At 40.7% G+C, this 22,311-nt stretch overlaps 1 protein-coding gene across 1 annotated transcript in view; it reads left to right on the forward strand.

Moving 5' to 3' along the window:
• The window catches only part of TRAPPC11 (trafficking protein particle complex subunit 11), a 37,922-nt gene extending 19,280 nt beyond the window's left edge, over window positions 1–18,642 (forward strand). The window contains exons 19-30 of the mRNA XM_057696934.1: window positions 1,696–1,851; window positions 3,337–3,524; window positions 3,636–3,784; window positions 3,967–4,088; window positions 4,614–4,733; window positions 6,494–6,559; window positions 6,669–6,825; window positions 7,618–7,729; window positions 11,105–11,196; window positions 12,191–12,324; window positions 13,988–14,155; window positions 17,659–18,642. Coding sequence (XP_057552917.1) covers window positions 1,696–1,851; window positions 3,337–3,524; window positions 3,636–3,784; window positions 3,967–4,088; window positions 4,614–4,733; window positions 6,494–6,559; window positions 6,669–6,825; window positions 7,618–7,729; window positions 11,105–11,196; window positions 12,191–12,324; window positions 13,988–14,155; window positions 17,659–17,703 — 1,509 coding nt within the window. The 3' untranslated portion in view covers window positions 17,704–18,642. The remainder of the gene's footprint in view (window positions 1–1,695; window positions 1,852–3,336; window positions 3,525–3,635; window positions 3,785–3,966; window positions 4,089–4,613; window positions 4,734–6,493; window positions 6,560–6,668; window positions 6,826–7,617; window positions 7,730–11,104; window positions 11,197–12,190; window positions 12,325–13,987; window positions 14,156–17,658) is intronic.
• Window positions 18,643–22,311: the final 3,669 nt, after the last annotated feature.

Consider the following 22,311-nt stretch of genomic DNA (forward strand, 5'->3'; position numbering starts at 1 on the left):
TTCATCACCTCACATAATTACCTTTTTGCTGTTGTTTTTGTGAGAACATTAGGATCTACTCTTTTTAGCAAAATTTAAGTGAATAATACAGTATTGTTAATTACAGTCACCAGACCATACGTTAGATCCCCAAAACTTATTTGTCTAGTAACTGGAAGTTTATATCCTTTGACCAACATCTTCCCATTTCTCTCAACCCCCAGCATGCGGCAGTCACCGTTCTACTCTCTGTTTCTGTGAGTTCTGTTTCTGTAAGTTATAGATTCTACATGTGAATAAGATCATGCAGTATGAGGACAGGAGTTTGTAGGTGCTGTTTCTTATGCTGGAGTTGGTCTTCCCTCCTCTTTTATTTGCTTAATTCCTCCTCATGTTTTATCCCCTTAAGAGCCTCACTTCCTCAGGGACCCCTCCCCTGACCTACATGACTGGTTGACATAGCCAGGCTCACGTAACCCTTCATAGTACTTGAATAGCTGTGGTTTCACTCTTGTCATATGATTATTTGGTAAATTACTTGTTTTTCTTACTCGAATGTAAGCTCCAAGAGGACAGATAATTTTTTTTTTTTCGCTTACTATCAGATAGTCTAAATCTGGGATTTAGAGGGTCAAGGAAAACACTCCTATTTTACTTTTCACATCATAGCCTACTATTCCATTTCTTTTCCTTCCTTTTTTTTTCCTTTTAGCAACAAACATAGACCACATATAGAATTCTATAATTAAACTAATAAAAATATTAAAATAAAATGTAAAAGCAATTTGTTTTTAAAGTTATATTCTGAATATATGTTATTTGAAATTCAAGATGCAAATCACAAGAAAATAGCAGGTAGGAGCCTTCATAAGCCTGGAATAGAAATGAAAATTAGAAGGAAGGTCTAAAACTTAAATGTATTAGAATCTTCTGTGCAGATAATTCATCTGCTGGGATAGAAGATGGCTCTTGGAAAGTTCTTGGTATCTATTGAAAGGATGAGAGTGGTGATTCCTTAGATACGTACGTGAACGATGTCTCTGTTTATTCATCATCTGGGAATGTATCTGTACATTCAGTTCTGGACATGCTGAAGTTGAAGTGATAGTGGAATTATCCCTGAGACAATTGTGGATATGAGCTTTTAGTTAAGGAATAGGTCAGAATTAGCAGTTTTTATGTGGGAGGTATTAGCACAGAGGTGCAGAATATGTAGACGTGGATAGACTGCATGAAGAGAAAAGCAGAACCAAAGTCAAGGACTGAAACTTTTGGAACCTCTGAATGAGGGGAACAAGGAGAAAAAAGACCTTTGAGGGAAAAACAGGAAGAAGCCGAGGAAGGTGAGAAACAGGAGATACGATAGTGTCACAAAAGCCAAGTAAAGAGGAAGCTCTTTAAAAAGAGATGATAGACAGTAGCATCCGGGGCAGGAAAGAATACATCTTTGTTTCTCTCTCCAGGAAAGGGACGGCTAAGTAAATGTTTGCAGAGGTCAGCTTCTGTGTCCTGAACTGTGTTATCTTGTGGCCAGCAGTGAGTGGATAAGTGCTACCATCTGGCATGAAAATACTTTTTCTTTTATTAATAACATTTCATAATGCTTCAGTTTCAGTGCAGTTTAACTGAACAAGCTCCAAGTAATTCGGTGTTTAGTGTTAGCAAAACATGACATTTGAGTTCATAAACTGTGACCCTTGCTCACGTCTTTTTCAGGAATACAACCAGTTTTGTGTAATCGAAGAAGCATCCAAAGCAAGTGACGTTTTAGAAAATTTGACTCAGGGAAAGATGTGCTTAGTTCCTGGTAAAACAAGGAAGTTTTTATTTAAATTTGTGGCAAAAACTGAAGATGTGGGAAAGAAAATTGAGGTTAGTTATGAAATGTGTGTGAAAAATATTTTAAATGATAAAAGCAATAATGTGTATGTCAGAAAAAATTATAATAAAAATAATATAGAAATTTATTAAGTAAAAAGTGAAAATCTTCCACTTGGACTTCCCGAGGGAAACCATTCATTATGGTTTTTTTGGTAGGTTTCCTCTCTTTGAGAATATATCATGCATAATATTCAGTGGTTGGTTTTTTTGCTTGATAGCGTTATATTAGACGTCATTTCCTGTTAATACATGAGACCAACCTCATTTTTAATGACTGCATAATCAGCTAAGGAATTTTAAATTATATATATATGTATATATATGTATTCTATATGTAATAATTGTATTTTGTAAAAGATGACATAATTCACACTAAAGAGCTATATGATTTTGATGTTTAAACATTGCTGATTGCATATTTTTAAAGAAAAAAATGAAGATCTGTACTTCAAAGGATCATTTAATGTACACAATTAAAATGCCTTTCAGAAATGTGTTGAAAGTCATGTTTTTTTGAGCATAAACTCTGGAGCCAAACTACGTGGGTTTCGATTCCAGCTCTCCAGCTTACCTGCCTGTGGCCCTGGGCAGTTACTTGACCTCTTTGTGTCTCAGTTTGTTCATCTATAAAGTGGGGATAATAACAGTACCTACCTCCTAATGTTCCATGAGGAGTAAATCAGGAAGTGAATGTAAATTTCCCGGAATAGCTATTAGGACGAGGTAAGCTCTCGTAAGGTGCTGCTTTCCTGTGTCTGGAACAGGAATGGTGGGCTGCTCTGAACTTGGGACCGTTTCTGAGACAGACGTGAGACTGTACCCCCAATATTCTTATAACAATTTCTGTGACTCTGTTGATTTCATTATTAACCAGTATCCAGAGTTTTTGCTTATTCATTTAGAAACAAATTCTTCATGATTTTGACTAAATCGCTGACATGTTTTGATTTTTAACGAGGTGCCTAAGGAAACCTAGAAGACGTAAATCGTAATACTATCTTGAGTACATTTGTTGATGGATTTGGTTGGAAAGAACATTTATTCAATTTGTAAAGAATTTCACTGCTGATAACTGTCGATGCCAGGAAAAATCTGTGTGGAATTAGGAGTTAGGTTATGAGTGTGTTAGTGTTATCAGAACATTCCTTTATTTCACTTAGCAACCACTGCTGGAGTGTCTGCGCCTTCGGGCGTCCCGCCGGGCACTGAGGTAACAGTACCGCACGGTCGTGTCTGAGCTGGAGAGTCAGGTTCTTATCCTCGCTTAAAGGTGAAGAGGTTGAAACCCCGCACACGGCTAGCCAGCGTCACAGCTGATAGGTGGCCGGGATCGGACTCTCACAGCAGGTGTTCCGACCTCTGTCCCATCGAGGGTCCGAGGAAGGCCGTAGCCCCGCAGCCCACCCGTAATTTGTTGGGAGGGGATGGTGATGAACTGGTATGAGGTGGCGTTTCTAACGGACCTCCTCCTTTTAGATCACATCCGTGGATCTGGTTCTGGGCAACGAGGCGGGAAGATGTGTGGTCTTGAATTGGCAGGGAGGAGGAGGAGACGCCGCTTCCACCCAGGAGGCCTTACAGGCCTCGCGTTCTTTCAGGAGGAGACCCAGGCTCCCCGCCAGCGAGGTTCACTGGGACAGCATAGCCATCCAGGCGAGCACCATGTGAGTCGGCCTGGTGGGCGCCTCGCGGACCGTCATCTCACTTCTTTTGAACACGTTGAGTACTTTTTCTTTAGAAAAAGCAGTGACTTAGCTAATGTTTTTTTTCCGAAGGATCATTTCCAGAGTTCCAAACATTTCTGTCCACCTGCGACATGACCCTCCCGCCCTGACTAATGAAATGTACTGTTTGGTGGTGACTGTTCAGTCCCACGAGAAGACACCGATCAGAGACGTGAAGCTTACAGCTGGTTTAAAACCCGGTAAGTTGCCCTTTTTAAAATTTAATGCTTGTTGATCCAATATAAAATAAACATTAGCGGTATCAACTATAGGAAATTTGTTTAAAAAGTGGTTATGACCTAGTGCTCTCTATGCGGTATTAATTGTCAGGATCACGTTTGCATTTTCTGTACTTTTAAAACGCCAGCATTCGTACTTTTAGGACAGGATGCCAATTTAACTCAGAAAACTCATGTGACTCTTCATGGAACAGAACTGTGTGATGAGTCCTACCCGGCTCTACTCACTGACATTCCTGTCGGAGACTTACATCCCGGGGAACAGGTAAACTTGGCCAACTGTGAATGGAGAGGAAATCGGCTAGGTTATAGCGTTAAATATATAGTGACTTTTGGACTGTTTTAGACATTTTAACAGCATATCCCGAGACTAAAAAAGTGATTTAACTATTGCACATTTTATACACATTTCACATATTAAATGTGTGAAGTGTCTTCAGCAGTTTTTATACACAGGATTTTAGAACAAGTGATCCTAATATGGAGAATTTGTTGCCTGATAAAATAACTAAATACCATGAAATTTGTAGCTTAGTGAAATAACCTTTCAAGTCGACTTTTATTTCCAAACCAAACACAAAGAATTCTTGGGAAGTTGAGAATGCTAATAAAAAAAAAGACGGGGGAGTAATGATCCCACTCTTAATGCTGTGACAGGAGCAGCTGTGAAAAGTGTGCAAGAATTTTGCGAGTTGGTACAGTAAACTCTATAAAGTGGGAGCATTATCCTAGAATATATATCAGGAGGCAATCTCTGTAATATTAATTAAATTAAATACTTTTGTTGCAGCTGGAAAAAATGTTATATGTTCGCTGTGGAACAGTAGGCTCAAGAATGTTTCTCGTGTATGTTTCTTACCTGATCAATACAACTACTGAAGAAAAAGAAATTGTTTGCAAGTGTCACAAGGTATTTTTTTCATAGCTACTTCAAGAAGTATCATATTTGGAGTATTTCCTATTTTGTGTTATTTTAGTTGACCTGTAAAATAAACAGCTTAGGTGCTTATAGTGCATTACAAATATTAATGAAACATCTATTGATTTTGTTTTACCATTTGTGTTTATTATAAATGCTGTGATATGGCATTCATTGCTCAAACATTAGAAAATTGGCCTATATGGCTTTTTGTACAGAGAACCAAAAGGTTGGAGATCTCATGCAAAGAATTCTTGAGAGACGCTAAACCTGTCTGCTTCTTTATAAAATCATACAAATTAGATAAAATCTGTAAGTTGTAGAAGGTCTTGTGGGAGGGAGGTCTCCCTTTGTGAAATATTTTCTTCTATTCATAAAAGAGATTCTTGTGAAAATTGTCTTTGGTGAGTGCACTTTGAAGAGGGGCAAATAGGAGAGCTCTCAGGTCCTGCAGCTCAGAGGCAGCTGCTGTTAACTCGATGTATTTCTTAGTGGTCTTCTCTGTTTCTAGAGATGGCGGAGGGATGTTTTTATAGAGACTTAACCATATTGTGTATAATGCTTGTATCCCCTTTTATTAATGGAAAATGGTGATATTTGGCATCTTCTTAGTCCTGGCAGCAGTGTTGTCTCAGCCTTTTCTTAGGAATGGGGGTCCTTAGCCCAGCAGGGGAGAAAACCTAGGAATTTGGGGGTTTGTGGTTTGGTCACTGCAGAGTCTGGGCTGCAGACTGTTTTATACGTCACTGGAAAGCAAAACCATCCTAAGAGAATTTAGGAGGATTTCCCAAGTGGGAGGGAGGAAAGCATGTAATATACTGTCCAAAATTTCACCAGCCTAATGTGTCAGTAATTAAAAGAACCCTAGCTGGTGAATTAGGAGATAAGGATGCCAGCCTCAGCACTGCCTCCTAAATCCTGGACTCAGGCCAGCCAAGTAACTCCTTTTGATCTGCATTTCTTCGTCTATAAAATCAGGATATTAAGTTCTGTGCCGATTGAAAGTCCGAAGCCGTGGGTGCTTTGTGTGCATTATCTCATTTAATTACCATAGCAACCTTGTGAGGGTTATGAAACTGAGACTTAGAGAGACCATATACCCTTCCCAAGGTCACAGGTTAAGAGTCCAGGCTGCAGAATCAGATATGGTTCAGCTTCTGCCTTTGTCACCTACTAGCTACGTGACCACTTCACCTTAAAATGACAGTAATACTGGCATCCGTTTCCTTGCGTTACTGTGAGCATTTCATGTGTGTGCAGTGATTATAATGCTGTGTCATATTACATTATTACTGTACCATTGTCATTGTTTTAGTTGTCTTGAATTAGGTGAGGGAAAGGACTTACACAGAAAGAAGACCCAGATTCTAGGCTTTGCACCACTAGCTTTGTGGCTTAAAGGCCAATCCCTTAATCTTCCTTAACTTCTGCTTCCTCTCTTGTAAAATGGGGACAGTGCCTGCCCTGCCCGCCCTTGCTTGATCCTGACATAAATAATGTATGAGAAAGCACTCTGCAGTGTGGACGGTTACAAAACCACAGGTAACTTGTTAGAAAATGTCAACCTGGTCTTTCTACATAGATTTTCACAAATTTGTCTAAGGGAAAAAGCCTAGCTCCTTAATAATATTTAAATTGCGATTATCTATTGATCAGTGATCGGTTGTGTTTTGTATGCCTTCTGATTTTAAAGCGTCATTGATCACGCGTTTGATCGTGCCATCGATCATGCCCTTTGCATTGCCTTGCAGGATGAAACTGTAACAATAGAAACGGTCTTTCCGTTTGACGTGGCAGTTAAATTTGTTTCAACAAAGGTATGTTCCTGTGAAGCATACTGGAAATAGTTTAGGTTATAGAAATTCACAGAAAAAAGTCAGCGGTTTAATGTACTTCCTGACAGACCTTTGTCTCCACCCGTGACAGTTTGAGCACCTGGAAAGGGTTTACGCCGACATCCCCTTCCTCCTGATGACGGACCTATTGAGTGCCTCCCCCTGGGCCCTCACCATCGTCGCCAGTGAGCTGCAGCTTGCTCCTTCCATGACCCCCGTGGACCAGCTGGAGTCCCAGGTGGACAAAGGTGGGAATGTGGGGTCATCCCCCTTAACCAGCAGAAGACAGTAGTGCGTGTGCATGTGCGTAGGCTAGCAGTGTAAGAGTTAGCTTTTTGCTAAGGGAGTGAACTTGAGACTTACACTCACAAAAGCGGATACATTTAGAATTAAGGTAGAATTAGCACCATTTACAATGTACCTTATTTTAAAAGATCAGATTCTTGGTACTATAAGAAAGTGACTCTGAAAAATGTACTTGAAAATACAGTGTTTTTCATATTTGGATTTTTATAGGCTGTTTTTCCAAGTTAAGTTTTAAGTGATGGTTACTGCTGTTTATAGTTTGAAATGGGAAAAGATGCTCATCAAAGAAACTTTGGAAAATATAGAAAAGTAAATGATACGTTTTCTAAATTATCCAACTGAAAACAGTTTATAGAGGCGATATTACCTTTCCAGTTCAGGGTCCTTTGGGCTTTTGTATATTTCTCGAGCTGTTAGAGGGAATAAAAATTAGTTTCAGTGTGAACCCAAGCAAAATTGCGCTCAGCTAGATTATAAGGGCAGATATTGTGAGGGGAAAAAATCATGATGTATTCTTAAGACCAAATATAAATGAGTTGTTTTATTTGCTCTGTTTATCTGTCTCTTTGAAAAAGACATTTAACATCTCTGAGCCTTAGTTTCCAAGTCTCTGTAAATAATGTACCGTTGATAAGGTATTTTTTGTTTTATTACTCAGACATAATGCTCTCTTTTTATAAAGAGAGGATTAATGCCCTGCCCTGCATAGGTACTATGAAGTCTCTTTCTTGTAGTTGTCTTACAGACTGGAGAGAGCGCCAGTGAATGCTTTTGTCTTCGGTGCCCGTCTGTTGGAAATGTTGAAGGTGGAGTAGCAACTGGGCATTATATCATCTCCTGGAAGAGGTAAGATTGTATCAGCCCTGCCTTTTCTTCATTATCTGTGTTATTCTAATGCCTTTCTTATGTGACATTGTCGTTTAATAGTTGAGCACTTCTGTCAGCCTGGAGAACACACTAGAAGTCACATGCTATCACTGACCATTTGTCAAAAACACAAAGATCTAAAAGGATAAACTTCCATTTGTGTTTGTTACAATTTGTGACCTATATATGGATACAACTTTAGCCAAATTAATTCTGATGATAGAACCAACCACTAAAACATTAGGAGAAACTGCCCTTATTTGTGGTCAATAGGATTGTTTGCATAGAAAACCAAAGGGGATCAACAAATTGTTGGAATTATAAAGAGTTTCAGCAAGGTTGCTGGATATAATATCAACATACAAAAATCAGTTGAATTTCTGTATATCAGTGATAAACCTCTAGGCAAAGTAATTGTAAAATAGGTCTCATTTACATAACAGCAAAATGATAAGATACGTAGGAATATCTAGTAGAAGATGTGCATTATTTTATGGAGAAAATTATAAAAATTTAAAACATTAAAGGAAGGCCTAAATAAATGGGACAGATATAAAATAGTCTCTGGTAGGGTTTGGATAAGATTTAATGTCGTAAATTGTTCTATAGATTTGAGTGCAATTTCCTTCAAGATCTCAAGAGCTTGTTTTGTTTTGTTTTTGTGGAACTTGACACTCTTGATTCTAAAATTTGTATGGAAAGGCAAAATCAGTAATAGTCAAAATACTCCAAAAGAAGTATAACTAGGCAAGGGTACTTGCCCATCCAGATTTCAAGACTTATTGTAAGTAGTCATCACTGTGGTATTGGCTCGGGGAGGTGTAAATAAACCAATGGAACAGAAGAGAGAGTCTAGAAATAGTTCCACAGATCCACATGTAGCAATTACGTTTCACAGAGGTAGCATCATTATAGATCAGTAGGGGAAGCATGGACTGTTTTAAAATTGGTGGTGAACAGTTGGGTATCAACTTGGGAAAAATGGGATGTCTCCTGTACACTGTATATAAAAGTTAATTTCAGGTTTATTAAAATTCTAACTGGAAAGAGCGAAACATTATTACTTTTAGTAGAAACATAAGAGAATCATTTTATGACTTTGGCATAGGGAAGAATTTCTTTAAATAAGACACTAAATGTAAGAGCTACTCAAATTGATGAATTTGATTTCTTAAAGTTAAGTTTCTCAGTTCATTAGAAAACACTATGAAGACAGTGAAAAGACAAGATACAAACTAGGGAAAGCTATTTGCAACATCTAAAACTGACAAAGTATTCAAATTCAGATCAAGAACTTCAGATCATAAGGAAAACACAAGTCTCTTAACTGAAAGTTGAAAAAAATGCTTGAGTAGGTGATCAGAAGAAGCTGGATGGCCAGTAAACATAGGGGGAGAGAAGGTCAGCCTTACAAGTAACGTGAGATTCAAATGTACTCCCACTACTTTGAAAAAATAAAAAAGGTTTAACAGTGCAAAGTGTGTCAAGAGGGGGAGTATAAATTAGGATACTTGCTCTGGAAATCTACTTGGCAGTACCAGGTAAGCTGATGGCTATACCCTGCAGTCCTAGAAAAGATCTCACACATACAGGAAGGAAACATGAATGGGAATGTTCATAGCTGCACTATTTATAATAGTAAAAAGTTAGAAACTAAGTGTCCACCAACAGGAAATTGGACAAGTTGCGGCACGTTCGTACAATGGGATATTATATACCAGTGAAAATGAGGGAACCAGAGCTACACCTATCAGCCTTATTAATATTAAGTGAAGCAAAGCAAATGCAGATGTTCAGAGTATGACCAGATTGCATATATATATCGCATTGGAAACTATGTAAAACATATGTTCCTTATGGCTTTACTTACAATTTGGTAAAGCGTAAAGAAATAGGTAGGAATGATAGATGCCACACTCAGGTTAGTTGTTACTTCTGGAGCGGAGGGTGGGTGGACGCAGGCGGGAAGGGGTACATGGGAAGATTCAGCTGTGTGTACCGTTCTCTTAGGTCAGGAGGTAGATGGATGGCATTTCACGTGTCATTTTCTTGCCGTGGCTCAATTATTTTATGTCTTAAAATAGTAATTATTAAAAATGAGAAAGAAAAAAGAGGTAATTTTATTTAAAAAAAAAACTAACTTGTCTTTCTTTTTCATACTCCTGAATTTACCATATTGATGTTTAGTTTAATTCATACATTTATAGGCATTAAAACAGCACTTTGAAGACACTGCTTAGTTATTCTGTTGTGTTACTGTAATACTATAAAGACATTTCTTTTTTTTTTTAATAAATTTATTTATTTATTGGCTGTGTTGGGTCTTCGATGCTGCACACGGGCTTTCTCTAGTTGCAGAGTGAGCTGGGGCTACTCTTCATTGTGGTGTGCGGGCTCCTCATTGCGGTGGCTTCTCTTGTTGTGGAGCACGGGCTCTAGGCGTGCAGGCTTCAGTAGTTGTGGCACACAGGGTCAATAGTTGTGGCTCATGGGCTCTAGAGCACAGGCTCAATAGTTGTGGCTCACGGGCTTAGTTGCTTTGTGGCATGTGGGATCTTCCTGGAGAAGGGCTTGAACCTGTGTGCCCTGTGTAGGCAGGCGGATTCTTAACCACTGTGCCACCTAGGAAGTCCAAGGCATAATTAATCTTAAAGGTTTCTGCCTGTTGCTGGTTTGCGCTATTGTGATAGTGTCTGCTCTTCCGCCTCTGCGTGCAGGCCCTTCCCATGGCCTGTCCCCGACAGTCAGATAGCTGCCAGCTGCCCCTGTAGTTCCCACCCTGACTGTACTACAGGGAGAAGTATCTGACAGTCTCATGATTTTACTCGCTTGATCTCAGTAATGTTGGAATGCCACTGTGTCTACTGATAGTAAAATATTTTTAGTTCTTCAGCTTCTCCTGTGTGCCCACGTGCAGTTACAGCAGCACACGCCCAGTGATCTGGTGCTCATCTGGGGACGGTCCTCGGCGTGAGAAGGTGTTTGTGTCATAACGTAAAGCACCACACTGCTGCTGACGTTGAGAACGTTTTGCTGCCAAAACGCTGTGTTAAATGGTGTGCTTCGTGGTGCAGTTGATTTACATTCTGTTTACATTCTGACGCAACTCATTCCTTCATCACTGGGACCAAACAGCAGCCTTGAATTATAATATTTGTTCATTGGAAATCCTCAAAATAAAAATAGGGTTCTAAAAGCTCTTACTTCACAAACTCCTTGCATTAATAAACTTTTAGGAAAGGGATAATTTATATTTCCTTCATAATTAGTTGGTGAATATATGTGTTCCCTGGTTTTGATTCATTAACTTCTCACATGAAATGTGGATTTAAAAGGTACCGTTTTCTGCTGTAGGACGTCAGCCATGGACAGCATCCCTGTCATCAGCACTGTCATCACCCTGCCACACGTGATTGTGGAAAATATCCCTCTCCATGTGAACACAGGTGACGGCACTCGCATTTTATTTGATCAAAAGAATCCAATAGGAATATTTATTTTAGCTTCTGAGATTTTTTTAACTTTCTATTATGAAAAATGCCCACCATTTATAAAAGTAAATTGTGATCAGCCTTGTTTTGTCTATACCTCTACACACTCCTCCTACCCCCATTATTTTGAAGCAAATCCCAGATATTATTTCATCTGTGAAGATTTCAGTATGCAGCTCTAACATTACTGGCTGTTTTTCTAGACATGATCACAATACTATTATCATAACCTTAGAAATTAGCAATAATTTTGTAATATCAAATTCCAGTGTTGAAATTTCCCTGGCTGACTCTGAATGCTCTTTAGGTTGTTTTAAGGTCTCTGCATTGCCGTTGACGGACATCTAGACTTTTGAAACTTGTAGACAGGCAGACTCCCTCTCCCCCCACTCTACCGCCACCTCTTCATCACCTCCTCTACCACCTCCACCTCCTCCCTCACTTCCTGGATGTTCATTTGTTAAAGAAATTCATTGTCTACAGTCTGGGTTTGCTGATTGCATTGTATCATTTTAAAGTGTTTCTCTGTTCCTATAAATCAGTAGTTAGATCTGTAGCCTCAATCAAATTCAGGTTAAAGTGTTTGGCAAGAATACATCTCAGCTCCCATCAAGGGGCACATAATGTCTGTCATTCCATCTTGAGCCATTATTGACATTCAGGGAAATCTTCTGTAGATTATTCCTAAAATATAATTCAGCTCCTGGTAGCCAAGACCCTTTCTAGGTCAAATCAATTGTAGAAGGAGACTGATTCTTCTTAGCCTGTTTTATCATTGTCCTGTGGCTGTTGTCCAATCAAAGACGTTTCTTATTTAGCAAGTGTGCAGTGCTGTCATTAATTTAAATAATCCCATGGCTATAGAATGAGATTTGTTTACAAAAGAACCCGTAAATGGTGAGCTTTTTTGTTTTTTCAACCAAGAGTAATGTGTCCCTTTTCTCTGCAGACCTGCCACCATTCGGGCGTGTCAGAGAGTCGCTACCCGTCAGGTATCACCTCCAGAATAAAACCGACTTAGTTCAGGACGTGGAGATTTCTGTGGAGCCCAGCGATGCCTTCATGTTCTCAGGTCTTAAACAGGTACAGGTCATATCTCACTGGGTTGCTTATGAAGACACAAAAGTGTGGCCAGGAAGTGGAAAGCTGTACATTTGGTTTTTACGTATGAATTGTTAGGGCTGACTGTGGTCTCTGTTGTTTTGCTAGTGGTGAATCTTCAGTCACTTTTGAAGGTTAATTACAGCTTGCTCTAGAAATGGGTTAAATGGGCAACCCTTTTCACATTGAGATCACACATATGGGTTCTTTCGCTGTATAAAACAAGAGTTTACAAATTCTTGGACTATAATAGAATTCCTGAAAATTTTAAAATATCCCTTTTATTACTAATGAGTTTATGTGTGTGTCTTTTAATTTCAGGCCTTGAGTCATGACTACACAGACCAAAGCCTAATTCTCTTCTGAACTATCAGTACAGTTTTTAAGAGATTTTGATCTTGCATAGAATTTACTTCTCTTTATTTCATTTAGGGACAATTTTGTATCTATACATAAAAATAAGTGATTCAGATGTTTTGATTCATCTGTTCAAATCAGAGGTAGAAAAGTTCATCAGATTTTTGAATGGGACATATACTGTCAGGCAGAACCATGTTGCAGTGAGAATACTGTCCTCCTCTGTCAAAGTGGCAACAGAGGGAAGTTCCCTGATTGCCTAATGGTTAGGATTCCGAGCTTTCACTGCCAGGGCCCGGGTTCAATCCCTGGTTGGGGAACTGAAGTTCTGCAAGCTGTGCGATGCAGCCAAAACAAAAACAAAAATAAAACAAAACAAAAAAAAGTGGCAGCAGAGACACACCTTAGTGGTCAGTAAGTGCGTCTTATTAACAAGGATGTAATTAGAGCACAGATGTTTCATAACACCTAGTAGTATCCCCGCCCCCGGACTCACCCTCTGGCTGGGCACGTCCTGAGTGCTGTGTTTGCTGTTAAATGAAAGTAGAATTACACATGAATTATACTGTAAGTCCATACGCTAATTGAAACCTATAGTATACACCAAATACAATATTAACCATAACATGCTGGTACACACATGCATGTATTCTCTCTGACATACCACGTACCTGTGTGTACTCATTTGCGAATGAGTGAGCTTTTCTCGATTGTCCTGATCTCGTTCACATACTGACTCAACAATAGTTAGATAGTGTAAGATACCAAAAATGTTACCAGTTGCTATTCTTTCCTAAAGTACAAACATCTTTTTTCTCCCTGACGTTACTTACCTTACCACAAAGGTGGGGTCTCTAAGACAAAACACAGGAAGCAACTAGTTTGTCTCGTGCTGACAGCATGTTTGTAGAGGTGCTTTTCTGCACATCATCCCATAGTGCACTGTGACTGTAAAGCCTGCCTGGTCTAAGACACAGGAAATAACCGCTCCGTCTGCTGTTTGCATTGATAAGCAGGTACAGGTTGCCTTTTAGATGTTGGTAGAATCTGAGAAATCATGCACATGTTTTTATTACATTTGTTACCTGCGTGGTCCTGGCCTCATTAATTCAGCCCTACGTTTTGGTATCTGTCTGGAAGATGGGATAGGAGAGGGTGTGACTATTTCATCAGAAAGATATAGGTGTCCGATCATTTGTCAGTAATCTACAGGTAACAACATATAGATGTTGCAAGTGTGTTTGATTTGTATATTTGACCATCTTTCTCTATAACTTTTGTGATTCAGATTCGATTACGTATCCTCCCTGGCACCGAACAGGAGATGTTATATAATTTCTACCCTCTGATGGCCGGGTACCAGCAGCTGCCATCTCTCAACATCAACTTGCTCAGGTTTCCCAACTTCACAAATCAGCTGCTCAGGCGTTTTATACCCACCCGTATTTTTGTAAAGGTGAGGCTTAGACACTTTCTGCTTTTTAAATTCACTGTCTTAAAAATAGACAAAAGATGCTTCTTTCATGTAAACGTCACTGAGTAATATTTTGAGACTAACAGGAGAGTGCTTTGACTATTACCGTGTAAACCTGGCAATATTGCTGGTCATTTCTATAGTTATTTTATAGATTTTTTTTTTTAGATTTCTATTTTATAGATTTTTATAGATCTAATTTCAAAGATTTTTATTCCCTTGGGTAAATGAAGATTTATCTTTATGGCATCCTTAACATGTTTTTTCCTTTGGCTTAGTAAAGTATATTTCTATTTTTGTTTTTTTATTTCTTTATTTTAATTATTTTTTTAAAGTATGTTTTAAAATTGTAGTTAATTTGTAACTAGTTTTTAGTCAAAATGGATTAACTTTCTTTTTATTTATTTATTTATTTTTTTTATTTTTCGGGGGGTACACCAAGTTCAATCATCTGTTTTTATACACATATCCCCATATTCCCTCCCTCCCTTGACTCCCCCCCCCACCCTCCCTCGAGTCCCCCCCACCCTCCCCGTCCCAGTCCTCTAAGGCATCTTCCATCCTCGAGTTGAACTCCCTTTGTTATACAAAAACTTCCCACTGGCTATCTGTTTTACAGTTGGTAGTATATATATGTCTGTGCTACTCTCTCGCTTCGTCTCAGCTTCCCCTTCACCCCCTGCCCCCTCCAAACCTCGAGTTCTCCAGTCCATTCTCTGCACCTGCGTCCTTATTCTTGTCACTGAGTTCATCAGTACCATTTTTAGATTCCGTATGTGTGAGTTAGCATACAATATTTCTCTTTCTCTTTCTGACTTACTTCACTCTGTATGACAGACTGTAGTGGATTAACTTTCTGAATACAATCCCTGGACTTCTCTGATTCTAACTATGTAATACTACTGGATTTGGGTCTTTTCTGAAAATGATCACCGATTGGAAACTGTACTCTGGTTTAATGTTTTGATTTTTAACAGTAATACGACTTCCAGGTTCCTGCAGTAAAGGACTCTGTAGGACTGTTGTAGTCAGTGGGTGAGACGGTGAATTGGGCTGCGCACGTGGTTGGTGTAGCTCAGCACTTTGCTTCACTTAAGCCACTCTTGATGCCTAAATTAAGGCTGTTTCTCCAGATAATTCTGGTTTCCCTTGGTAACCAGAGATACACGAACATATATGAATCCTGTGTATTCTCTATTTTAAGTTTATACCCCCTTTTTGGAATGACAAGTTACAATTTCCTTTTTTATATCTGTCAAGCTTTGGGGAAGCCTTGTTTATATAATCTGGAGAAGCCTTGTTTATATAATCTGGGATTTGGTAAATTATAAGGTAGCCTGTGTTCATGTGTCCCTCATAATCTTCCTACCTGTTATCTTTCCAGACTTATGCAATATTTTTTGCATCTGCAAAAAAATAATTTTATTAACCCTTCTAAGCTCCTATTCTATACCATACTTTTTTTTAAAATAAATTTATTTATTTATTGGCTGCATTGGGTCTTCGTTGCTGCGTGTGGGCTTTCTCTAGTTGCGCCAAATGGGGACTACTCTTCCTTGCAGTGCGCAGGCTTCTCATTGCAGTGGCTTCTCTTGTTGCAGAGCACGGGCCCTAGGCACGCAGGTTTCAGTAGTTGTGGCACGCGGGCTTAGTTGCTCTGAGGCATGTGGGATCTTCCTAGACCAGGGCTCAAACCGGTGTCTCCTGCCTTGGCAGACAGATTCCTAACCACTGCACCACCCGGGAAGCCCACCATACTTTTAAATTATTATTTTTTAAATCTCATAATTTTGGGTCTCCTGTGTTTAAACAGTGGCTTTTTTTTCTTTTAAGACTTTTTTTTTAGAACAGTTTCAGGTTCATAGCAAAATTGAGAGGAAGGTACGGAGATTTCCCACATACCCCCCGCCTCCACACAACAGTGGCTTTTTTAACATTTCCACCTGATCACACTGTAAAGCCGTTTCCCTTGCTGTTCCTCACGGTCATGTTTGAGGTAACCCTGCAGGGGAAAAGTCATAACTGGGTTGGGGAGCAGTGAGGGGATGGTTGGTCTCTGATGTCCTTTTAGCTGTTTGACCTTCTGAAGTTTGCTCTTCCTAAATTCAGAAGTACAGCTTTAATCAGTGTGAGAGTCCTTATAGATGTACAGACCTGATCCTATTCTAGCCGAACAAAGAGAGCTTGTCTGAGATGTGAGAGCTGGTCATGTTAAGAAACCAGCATTTCATTCCCATCAATTAATCACTTGCATTTCTTTCCCTGAAGCGCTCAGAACACCCAGAGCTAATCCCAGATAAATCTAGTTCCGTCTTCTGGTTTTCTTTCACAATGAACCTCTTCTAGGTAGTGTTTAAGTCCATAAGGAAAGGTTCCAGAAAAAGAAAACGTAACTTTTAACCTAATTAACACACCCTTTTCTGACTGCCGTGATCTTTTCTCTAAATACAGGAACCATCTTCTAGTAACTTGACTGCTGCTAAAAACATTGTCTGGGTTTCTCAGAGCCAGCTCCCCTGTCATCTGGGGAAACTCAGTAACTAAAATCGTTTTGCCTGTCACACTGAGGGCAGTGAACGAGGATTACCCTTCCTCCACTTCGTGAACAATCAGACTAAAGTTTTACGTCCCATCATAACTTTATTAAACTTTAGAGCTGTGCTGTTCCAATGGCAGCCACGAGCACATGTGCCTATTGAGGTGAAAATTAATTAACACTTAAAGTTCAGTTACCAGTTGCACTAGCCACCCCTAGGTGCCTGGTAGCCATGTGATTCGCGGCACTGATGTGGAGTGCTTCCGTCATCACAGGGAGTGTTGTGGGACTGTGCTGCCCTAGAGCAAGCTTGGATCCATATTTTTCTTCTTTTGCAAAATAGATTTGTTTTCTAATCTCATGATGTCCCTGTTCTGTGCCCCTGTTTGTAAAGCTGTGTTTGGTAAGGATGTGGCCTGACTCAGCCATTTATTCTGTTTCTAAAACTGAATGTCCTCGTCCAGCCTTAAAAATCACATGCGTGTGGAAGACCAGCAGCCTGTTTTCATTCATTCCATTCCTGTGAGGCCTGACTCACGTTTAAAGGTGCTTAAAGCTCCGGACACAGGCTGAGCGAGGGAGAGAGGAGGAAGCTGTACCGCTTGAGCAGGAGAGGTGGCCAGGTTCCCTTTCACACGCAGAGGGTGAGAGAGGGGCGGTAGCTCCTGGAACCCCAGGTTAAGAGGGAAGTGGTGATGAGGCGGATTCCTCAGGTGGCTGTGCTCGGCTGGTGCACGTCTGCCGCTGGGGACAGAGCGAGGGCAGCTCGGGCTGCAGGTCGCCATCCCCAGGCTCGCGTGAAGGAGGAGGGTGGCGGAAAGGAGCACAGCAGCACATTTTGTCTGGGTACTTGCGCACGCTTGTTCCATTTTTGTGAAACAAAACTCTTCAATTAATAGCGCTTCTGTTGCCGTCATTTTGTAAACCCGCCTTGTTTTCCACTCCGAAGCCCCAGGGCCGACTCATGGACGACGCCTCCATCGCCGCCGCGTGATGTCCAGGGCGGGCCTCGGCTGTTCTTACGGAGAAGCTGGACAGAACTGTATAAGGTTTGCACGGTGAACTGCAGCTTGATCATGGTACAAGTTAACCAAATCTATTTTTTAATGGATGTTATACCAAGTCTTAGAAGAACTCATGCTTAAAATATTAGGAAAATCTATCCTCTCTTATAGTTTCACTAATAAATATTTAATATCTGTCAGTGTGATGTGGAAGGATGTCAGCCCTTTGTTAATGCTGAAAGTCATTTTATGGATAGGAACATCTTTTCAAAGTAAGGGGATTTGCACACGCCGTGGCCGAGGAGAGTTAAGCATCTGAAATAAGACTGAACCTGCGCCAGTGTCTGCCCAGCAGAGTTCCGAATCCGCGGGAGTCTCTTTCAAAGTTGGCTAAACCGGAGATAAATGCATCCCCATGAATCTAATGTGTGGTCAGAATACATACACAGGAACCGGAAAGCAGTCACGTGACTGATACAGAAAACTGTCAGAAAGTTTCAATCAAAGCAGTTTAGGATGTCTAAAAATTATCTTTGCTTACCATCAGAACATGTCAAATAGGTTCAGCTTGCAGCCAAAATGTGGATCATTTATGAAGCAGATTTATGTTTATAAGTACATTAACAAGGTCCTCACCTGTCAGGATATGTACTGCAAGATTCTGATTCTAAGCATAATTCCCTAAACTAAAAGTTTTTGAGAAAGATGCAAGGTCTCAATAAGAGCTTTTAGTTATGTTGTGTAGTTTGAAAAGAACTGTTTAAAACTTTTGAAAATTCATGTAAATAAAAAGCATATTGCGCAGATCCTCTTTGTTAAAATATCTTAATTTAAAACTACCCCATTTCCTGGAAATTTTTGTTATTTAAAAGTGTAGGAATTGTAAAAAGGAAAAGAATGATGTAAATAAATAAAATGTTCTCTTTCAAGCACGCCTGTATGTATCTTTTATGTATTGTATTTTGAGCTCATTTGACTTGGGGTTTGTGGAGCCGCTTTTCCTAAGAACACAGGTGCAGAGTTGTAGAGAGCACAGGACTGGAAGTAGGTCTGTGTGCTACCGCCGGCACTGCTCATCTGCGAGGAGGCCAGGGCACGCGGGCTGTGAGGATGTGCGCTCCCTGTTGCCGTGGCTGTTCAGGCGCAGGCCACGGGAGCTTGCCAGACTGTCTAGGGCCAGATCCCAGCTCTGGTGACTTTACTCATGTGACCCTTTGTGTGCCTCTGTTCTTACCTGTGAGATGTGGATGATCATAACACCGTCTCAGAAGCTTGGGATGAGGATGATAAAAAAAATACACGAGAGGAACTGCAAACAAAAATTTCATAAAGTAATACTTTCTATATGCTCCTATAGTTTATATCCTATTCTGTTTTGTTAAAAAATATCCCTGGTATACCCTGCTGAATTGATTTCATGACTCACTAACAGGATGTAACCTGCAGTTTGGAAAATTCAAAGGTCCGTCTGGTGCCGTGCTCATGCCACAAATATCTCGCGTGTTAGCACCGCCATCGTCACACACGAGGAACTGAGTACGTGTTAGAACAGACAGATCACTGGCATCCACTTTAAAATTATTAGCCTTGATGTCGGTGTGATTTGTGTGAGTGTAAACACACCGCATCCACAGGTCTGAGCTGTCCCTCAATAGTGCAGCCCTTTCTCAACCGGGGATTCTCCCATGTCGTTCATTTTACTGTGAATGTATTCTGTTTACTTATTTTTAAATCGAAATTTTTAATTGAGAAATGCATGAAGTCATGATCCTCCCTGGGTCTCAAAATCGAAACTGTCACAGTATTTCAGGAGCTATTGAGTCACTCAGGTTACAAAGTGTCCAGAAGGACCTCAGTCAGAGTCTTTCCCTTCCTGCCTCTGCATCAACCACAGTCCCTCGTCCGAGGACCCTGTCTTCTATCTTAGTGCTGTGTTACCATTGGCGTCTCAGGAATTCTCCTTACCAGTACTGTGCACCACTCAGGGGTATAAACTTAAATAAAGCATCTAGAATTTGGAATTTGCGGGAGCTATGTATTAAAGTTTGACTCCTGATTCTTGAAGGTAAGCGCTGGTGGGTAATCAGTGTTGCGTGTTACCAAGAGGGTGAGGATGGTGATGTCTTTGGAATAAAAATTATTTCCAATTTGCTTAATTTTATATTTTTATGATCCTAACTAGAAGTGCAACTTCAACTCAGTTTTCCTCAGAAAGTCTTAGGTTCCTTATCCTTGAATTCTTCTTTTTAAGGGGCTTTCCAGAGCATGGCTCTTATATTGAATTTTTTAAAAATGTCTTCATATTACTTGAAAAAATTCTTTAGTTTTCATTCAGTCATTTCTTTCACGGCTCGTTAATAACTCCACCCAGAACATGAAAAGCTTGAAACTGTCCCTAACAATAGCTGTTAAGAATTCTGAGCTGTAATTTCCACATTGGCATCACAATGAAAGAGGGGGTGCTTCCAAGGAAAAACAAGTGGAAAAGTTAAGCTCCCTCCTTTAATGGGGAGGGCCCATGGAGTCCCAGCACATACCTTTCTCAAGCTCCCCCACTTGACCTAAAGCCCCAGAAAAGGCAGCAAAGTGTCCCAACTCCTGCTGTAAAAAGTACTTAGATGGGTTGTGTTATTAGATGGGTTGAGTGAATGGTTAGTAATGCCTATAATTTTCCGGAAGCAGGTGCAACATTAGTGATTGGAGATTGTTGCACGGACACGTGATACCAAATAGGAAAGTGCACTTTCTCGTGCTTGTGGATTTGTTCTGAAACGTTTCTACCTGGGGCTCCTCTTGCCGTCCTGCGGGGAGCCCCATCGCCATCTTCCTTTTATTTTAGCAAACAGTGCCATCCTCAGACACAGCCACTAAAGAACTGCATACAGTTCAAAGGAGTATTAGATCCCATGTTTTCATGCTCGGGAGAGGAAATTCGTAGTTTAAGTATATCCAGGTTCTCTTCAAACGTCAAATTTGTGAGAAACTTTCCCTTCCACTCAATTTACTTGTGTCTGAGAACAAAAGAGAACGTGATCACTGGGCCTTTTGTGTCTGCTTCCTGAAGTGTGTTTTACCGGAGGGGAACATGGAACCAAAGTCAGCCCCGCCAGGCACACCTGCATTTCAGGTGACATGCACCGTGCAAGTGACAGGTCGAGGCATGTTTTAGATTCTGTTTTCTCCCCAGTCACTGAGAGAGTGTAAAACTCACAGCCATCCTGAAGTTGATTTTTCATGTATGGAATACACCCTTACCCAGAGTGTATCAGTCTGCCAGGCATATGAGAACTGGCAAATAATATCTTTATTAGGTTGGTCAGGATTTCTAAACCAGGTATGTTTCCCAAATGATAACTGCTGACCTTTATTGAGGGCTACAGTGTGCCGGGTACCTTTGTTCTTACCTCACTTAATACTCGTAAAAGCCCTGTGCGGTGTAGCTCCTGTTCTCTCCATTTTAAAGATGTGGAAACTGAGGCACAGGGAGGTTAAGTCATTTGCCCCATGTTCTGGTTATCACTGCAAAACAAATCATCCCAATACTTGATTGTCTAACACAACACTCATTTTTTTTTGTCGTTTCAGTGGGTCAGGAATTCAGGAAGGGCTTGGCTGGGCAGTTCTAGTTTGGGGTCACTCATGCAGTTGCTCATCTGACAGTAGCCGGGGTTAGGATAGCGGGGATTGTGAGAACCAGGGAGCTGAGTCAGCACAGGGCTAGCCAGGCGTCTCTCCATTTAGTCTCAGGACCTTCCCATGTGGTCTTTGGGCTTCCTCACGGCGTGGCGGTCTCAGGGTATTGGAGGCTCACTTGGCAGCACAGAGCTCCAGTGTGGGTGGTCTAGCCAGCAAGGTGGAAGCTGCATTGCCTTCTATGACCTGGTCTTGGATATCACATAACATCACTTCCACTATGGTCACAGGCCCATTCACAGTTAAGAGGAGGGAACGTAAACCCCACCTCTTGTTGGGGAAATGGCCCCATCCTAGAAAAACGGAGGGGACAGGAGAGATCATTGCAGCCATCTTTGGAAAATGCAGCCTGTCCTACCCAATGACACAGCAGCTGGTGGAAGAGCTGGGGTTCAAGTCAAGGCTTTCCGCCTGCAGAGCCCAAGTGCTTAACCACCGTGCAGCACAGCCACCATCTAATGCTGCCAGTGTTTGCTCCTAAATAAAGGAGTTTGGGCTAAATATGAATCTGATGACAGAGGCATTATGCATTCTGTGAATTAAGACCTATTCTTGGGACTTCCCTGGTGGTCCAGTGGTTAGGACTCCATGCTTCCACTGCAGTGGGCACAGGTTCAATCCCTGGTTGGGGAACTAAGATCCTACAAGCTGCAAGGCACAGCTGGGAAAAAAAAAAAAAAAAAAAGACCTGTTCTTAAGTCTATGGCAGTAAAGCTGTTGCCCTTAATTGCGCATTGAACTCCAAGCGTTTATCGAGTACGGGCCATAGGCCAGGTTTCTGTGCTGGTTGCTAAAACAAAGGAATCCCGTTCCTGAAGATCGGTGGTCCAGCAGGAGACACTGCCATGCAAACACATTCCGAGGCCATGCAATTAATGCGGTAGAAGTGGGTACAAGACTGGCGA

This window comes from Hippopotamus amphibius, chromosome 10 (assembly GCF_030028045.1).
Source record: "Hippopotamus amphibius kiboko isolate mHipAmp2 chromosome 10, mHipAmp2.hap2, whole genome shotgun sequence".
In the NCBI taxonomy this organism is placed as follows: domain Eukaryota; kingdom Metazoa; phylum Chordata; class Mammalia; order Artiodactyla; family Hippopotamidae; genus Hippopotamus; species Hippopotamus amphibius.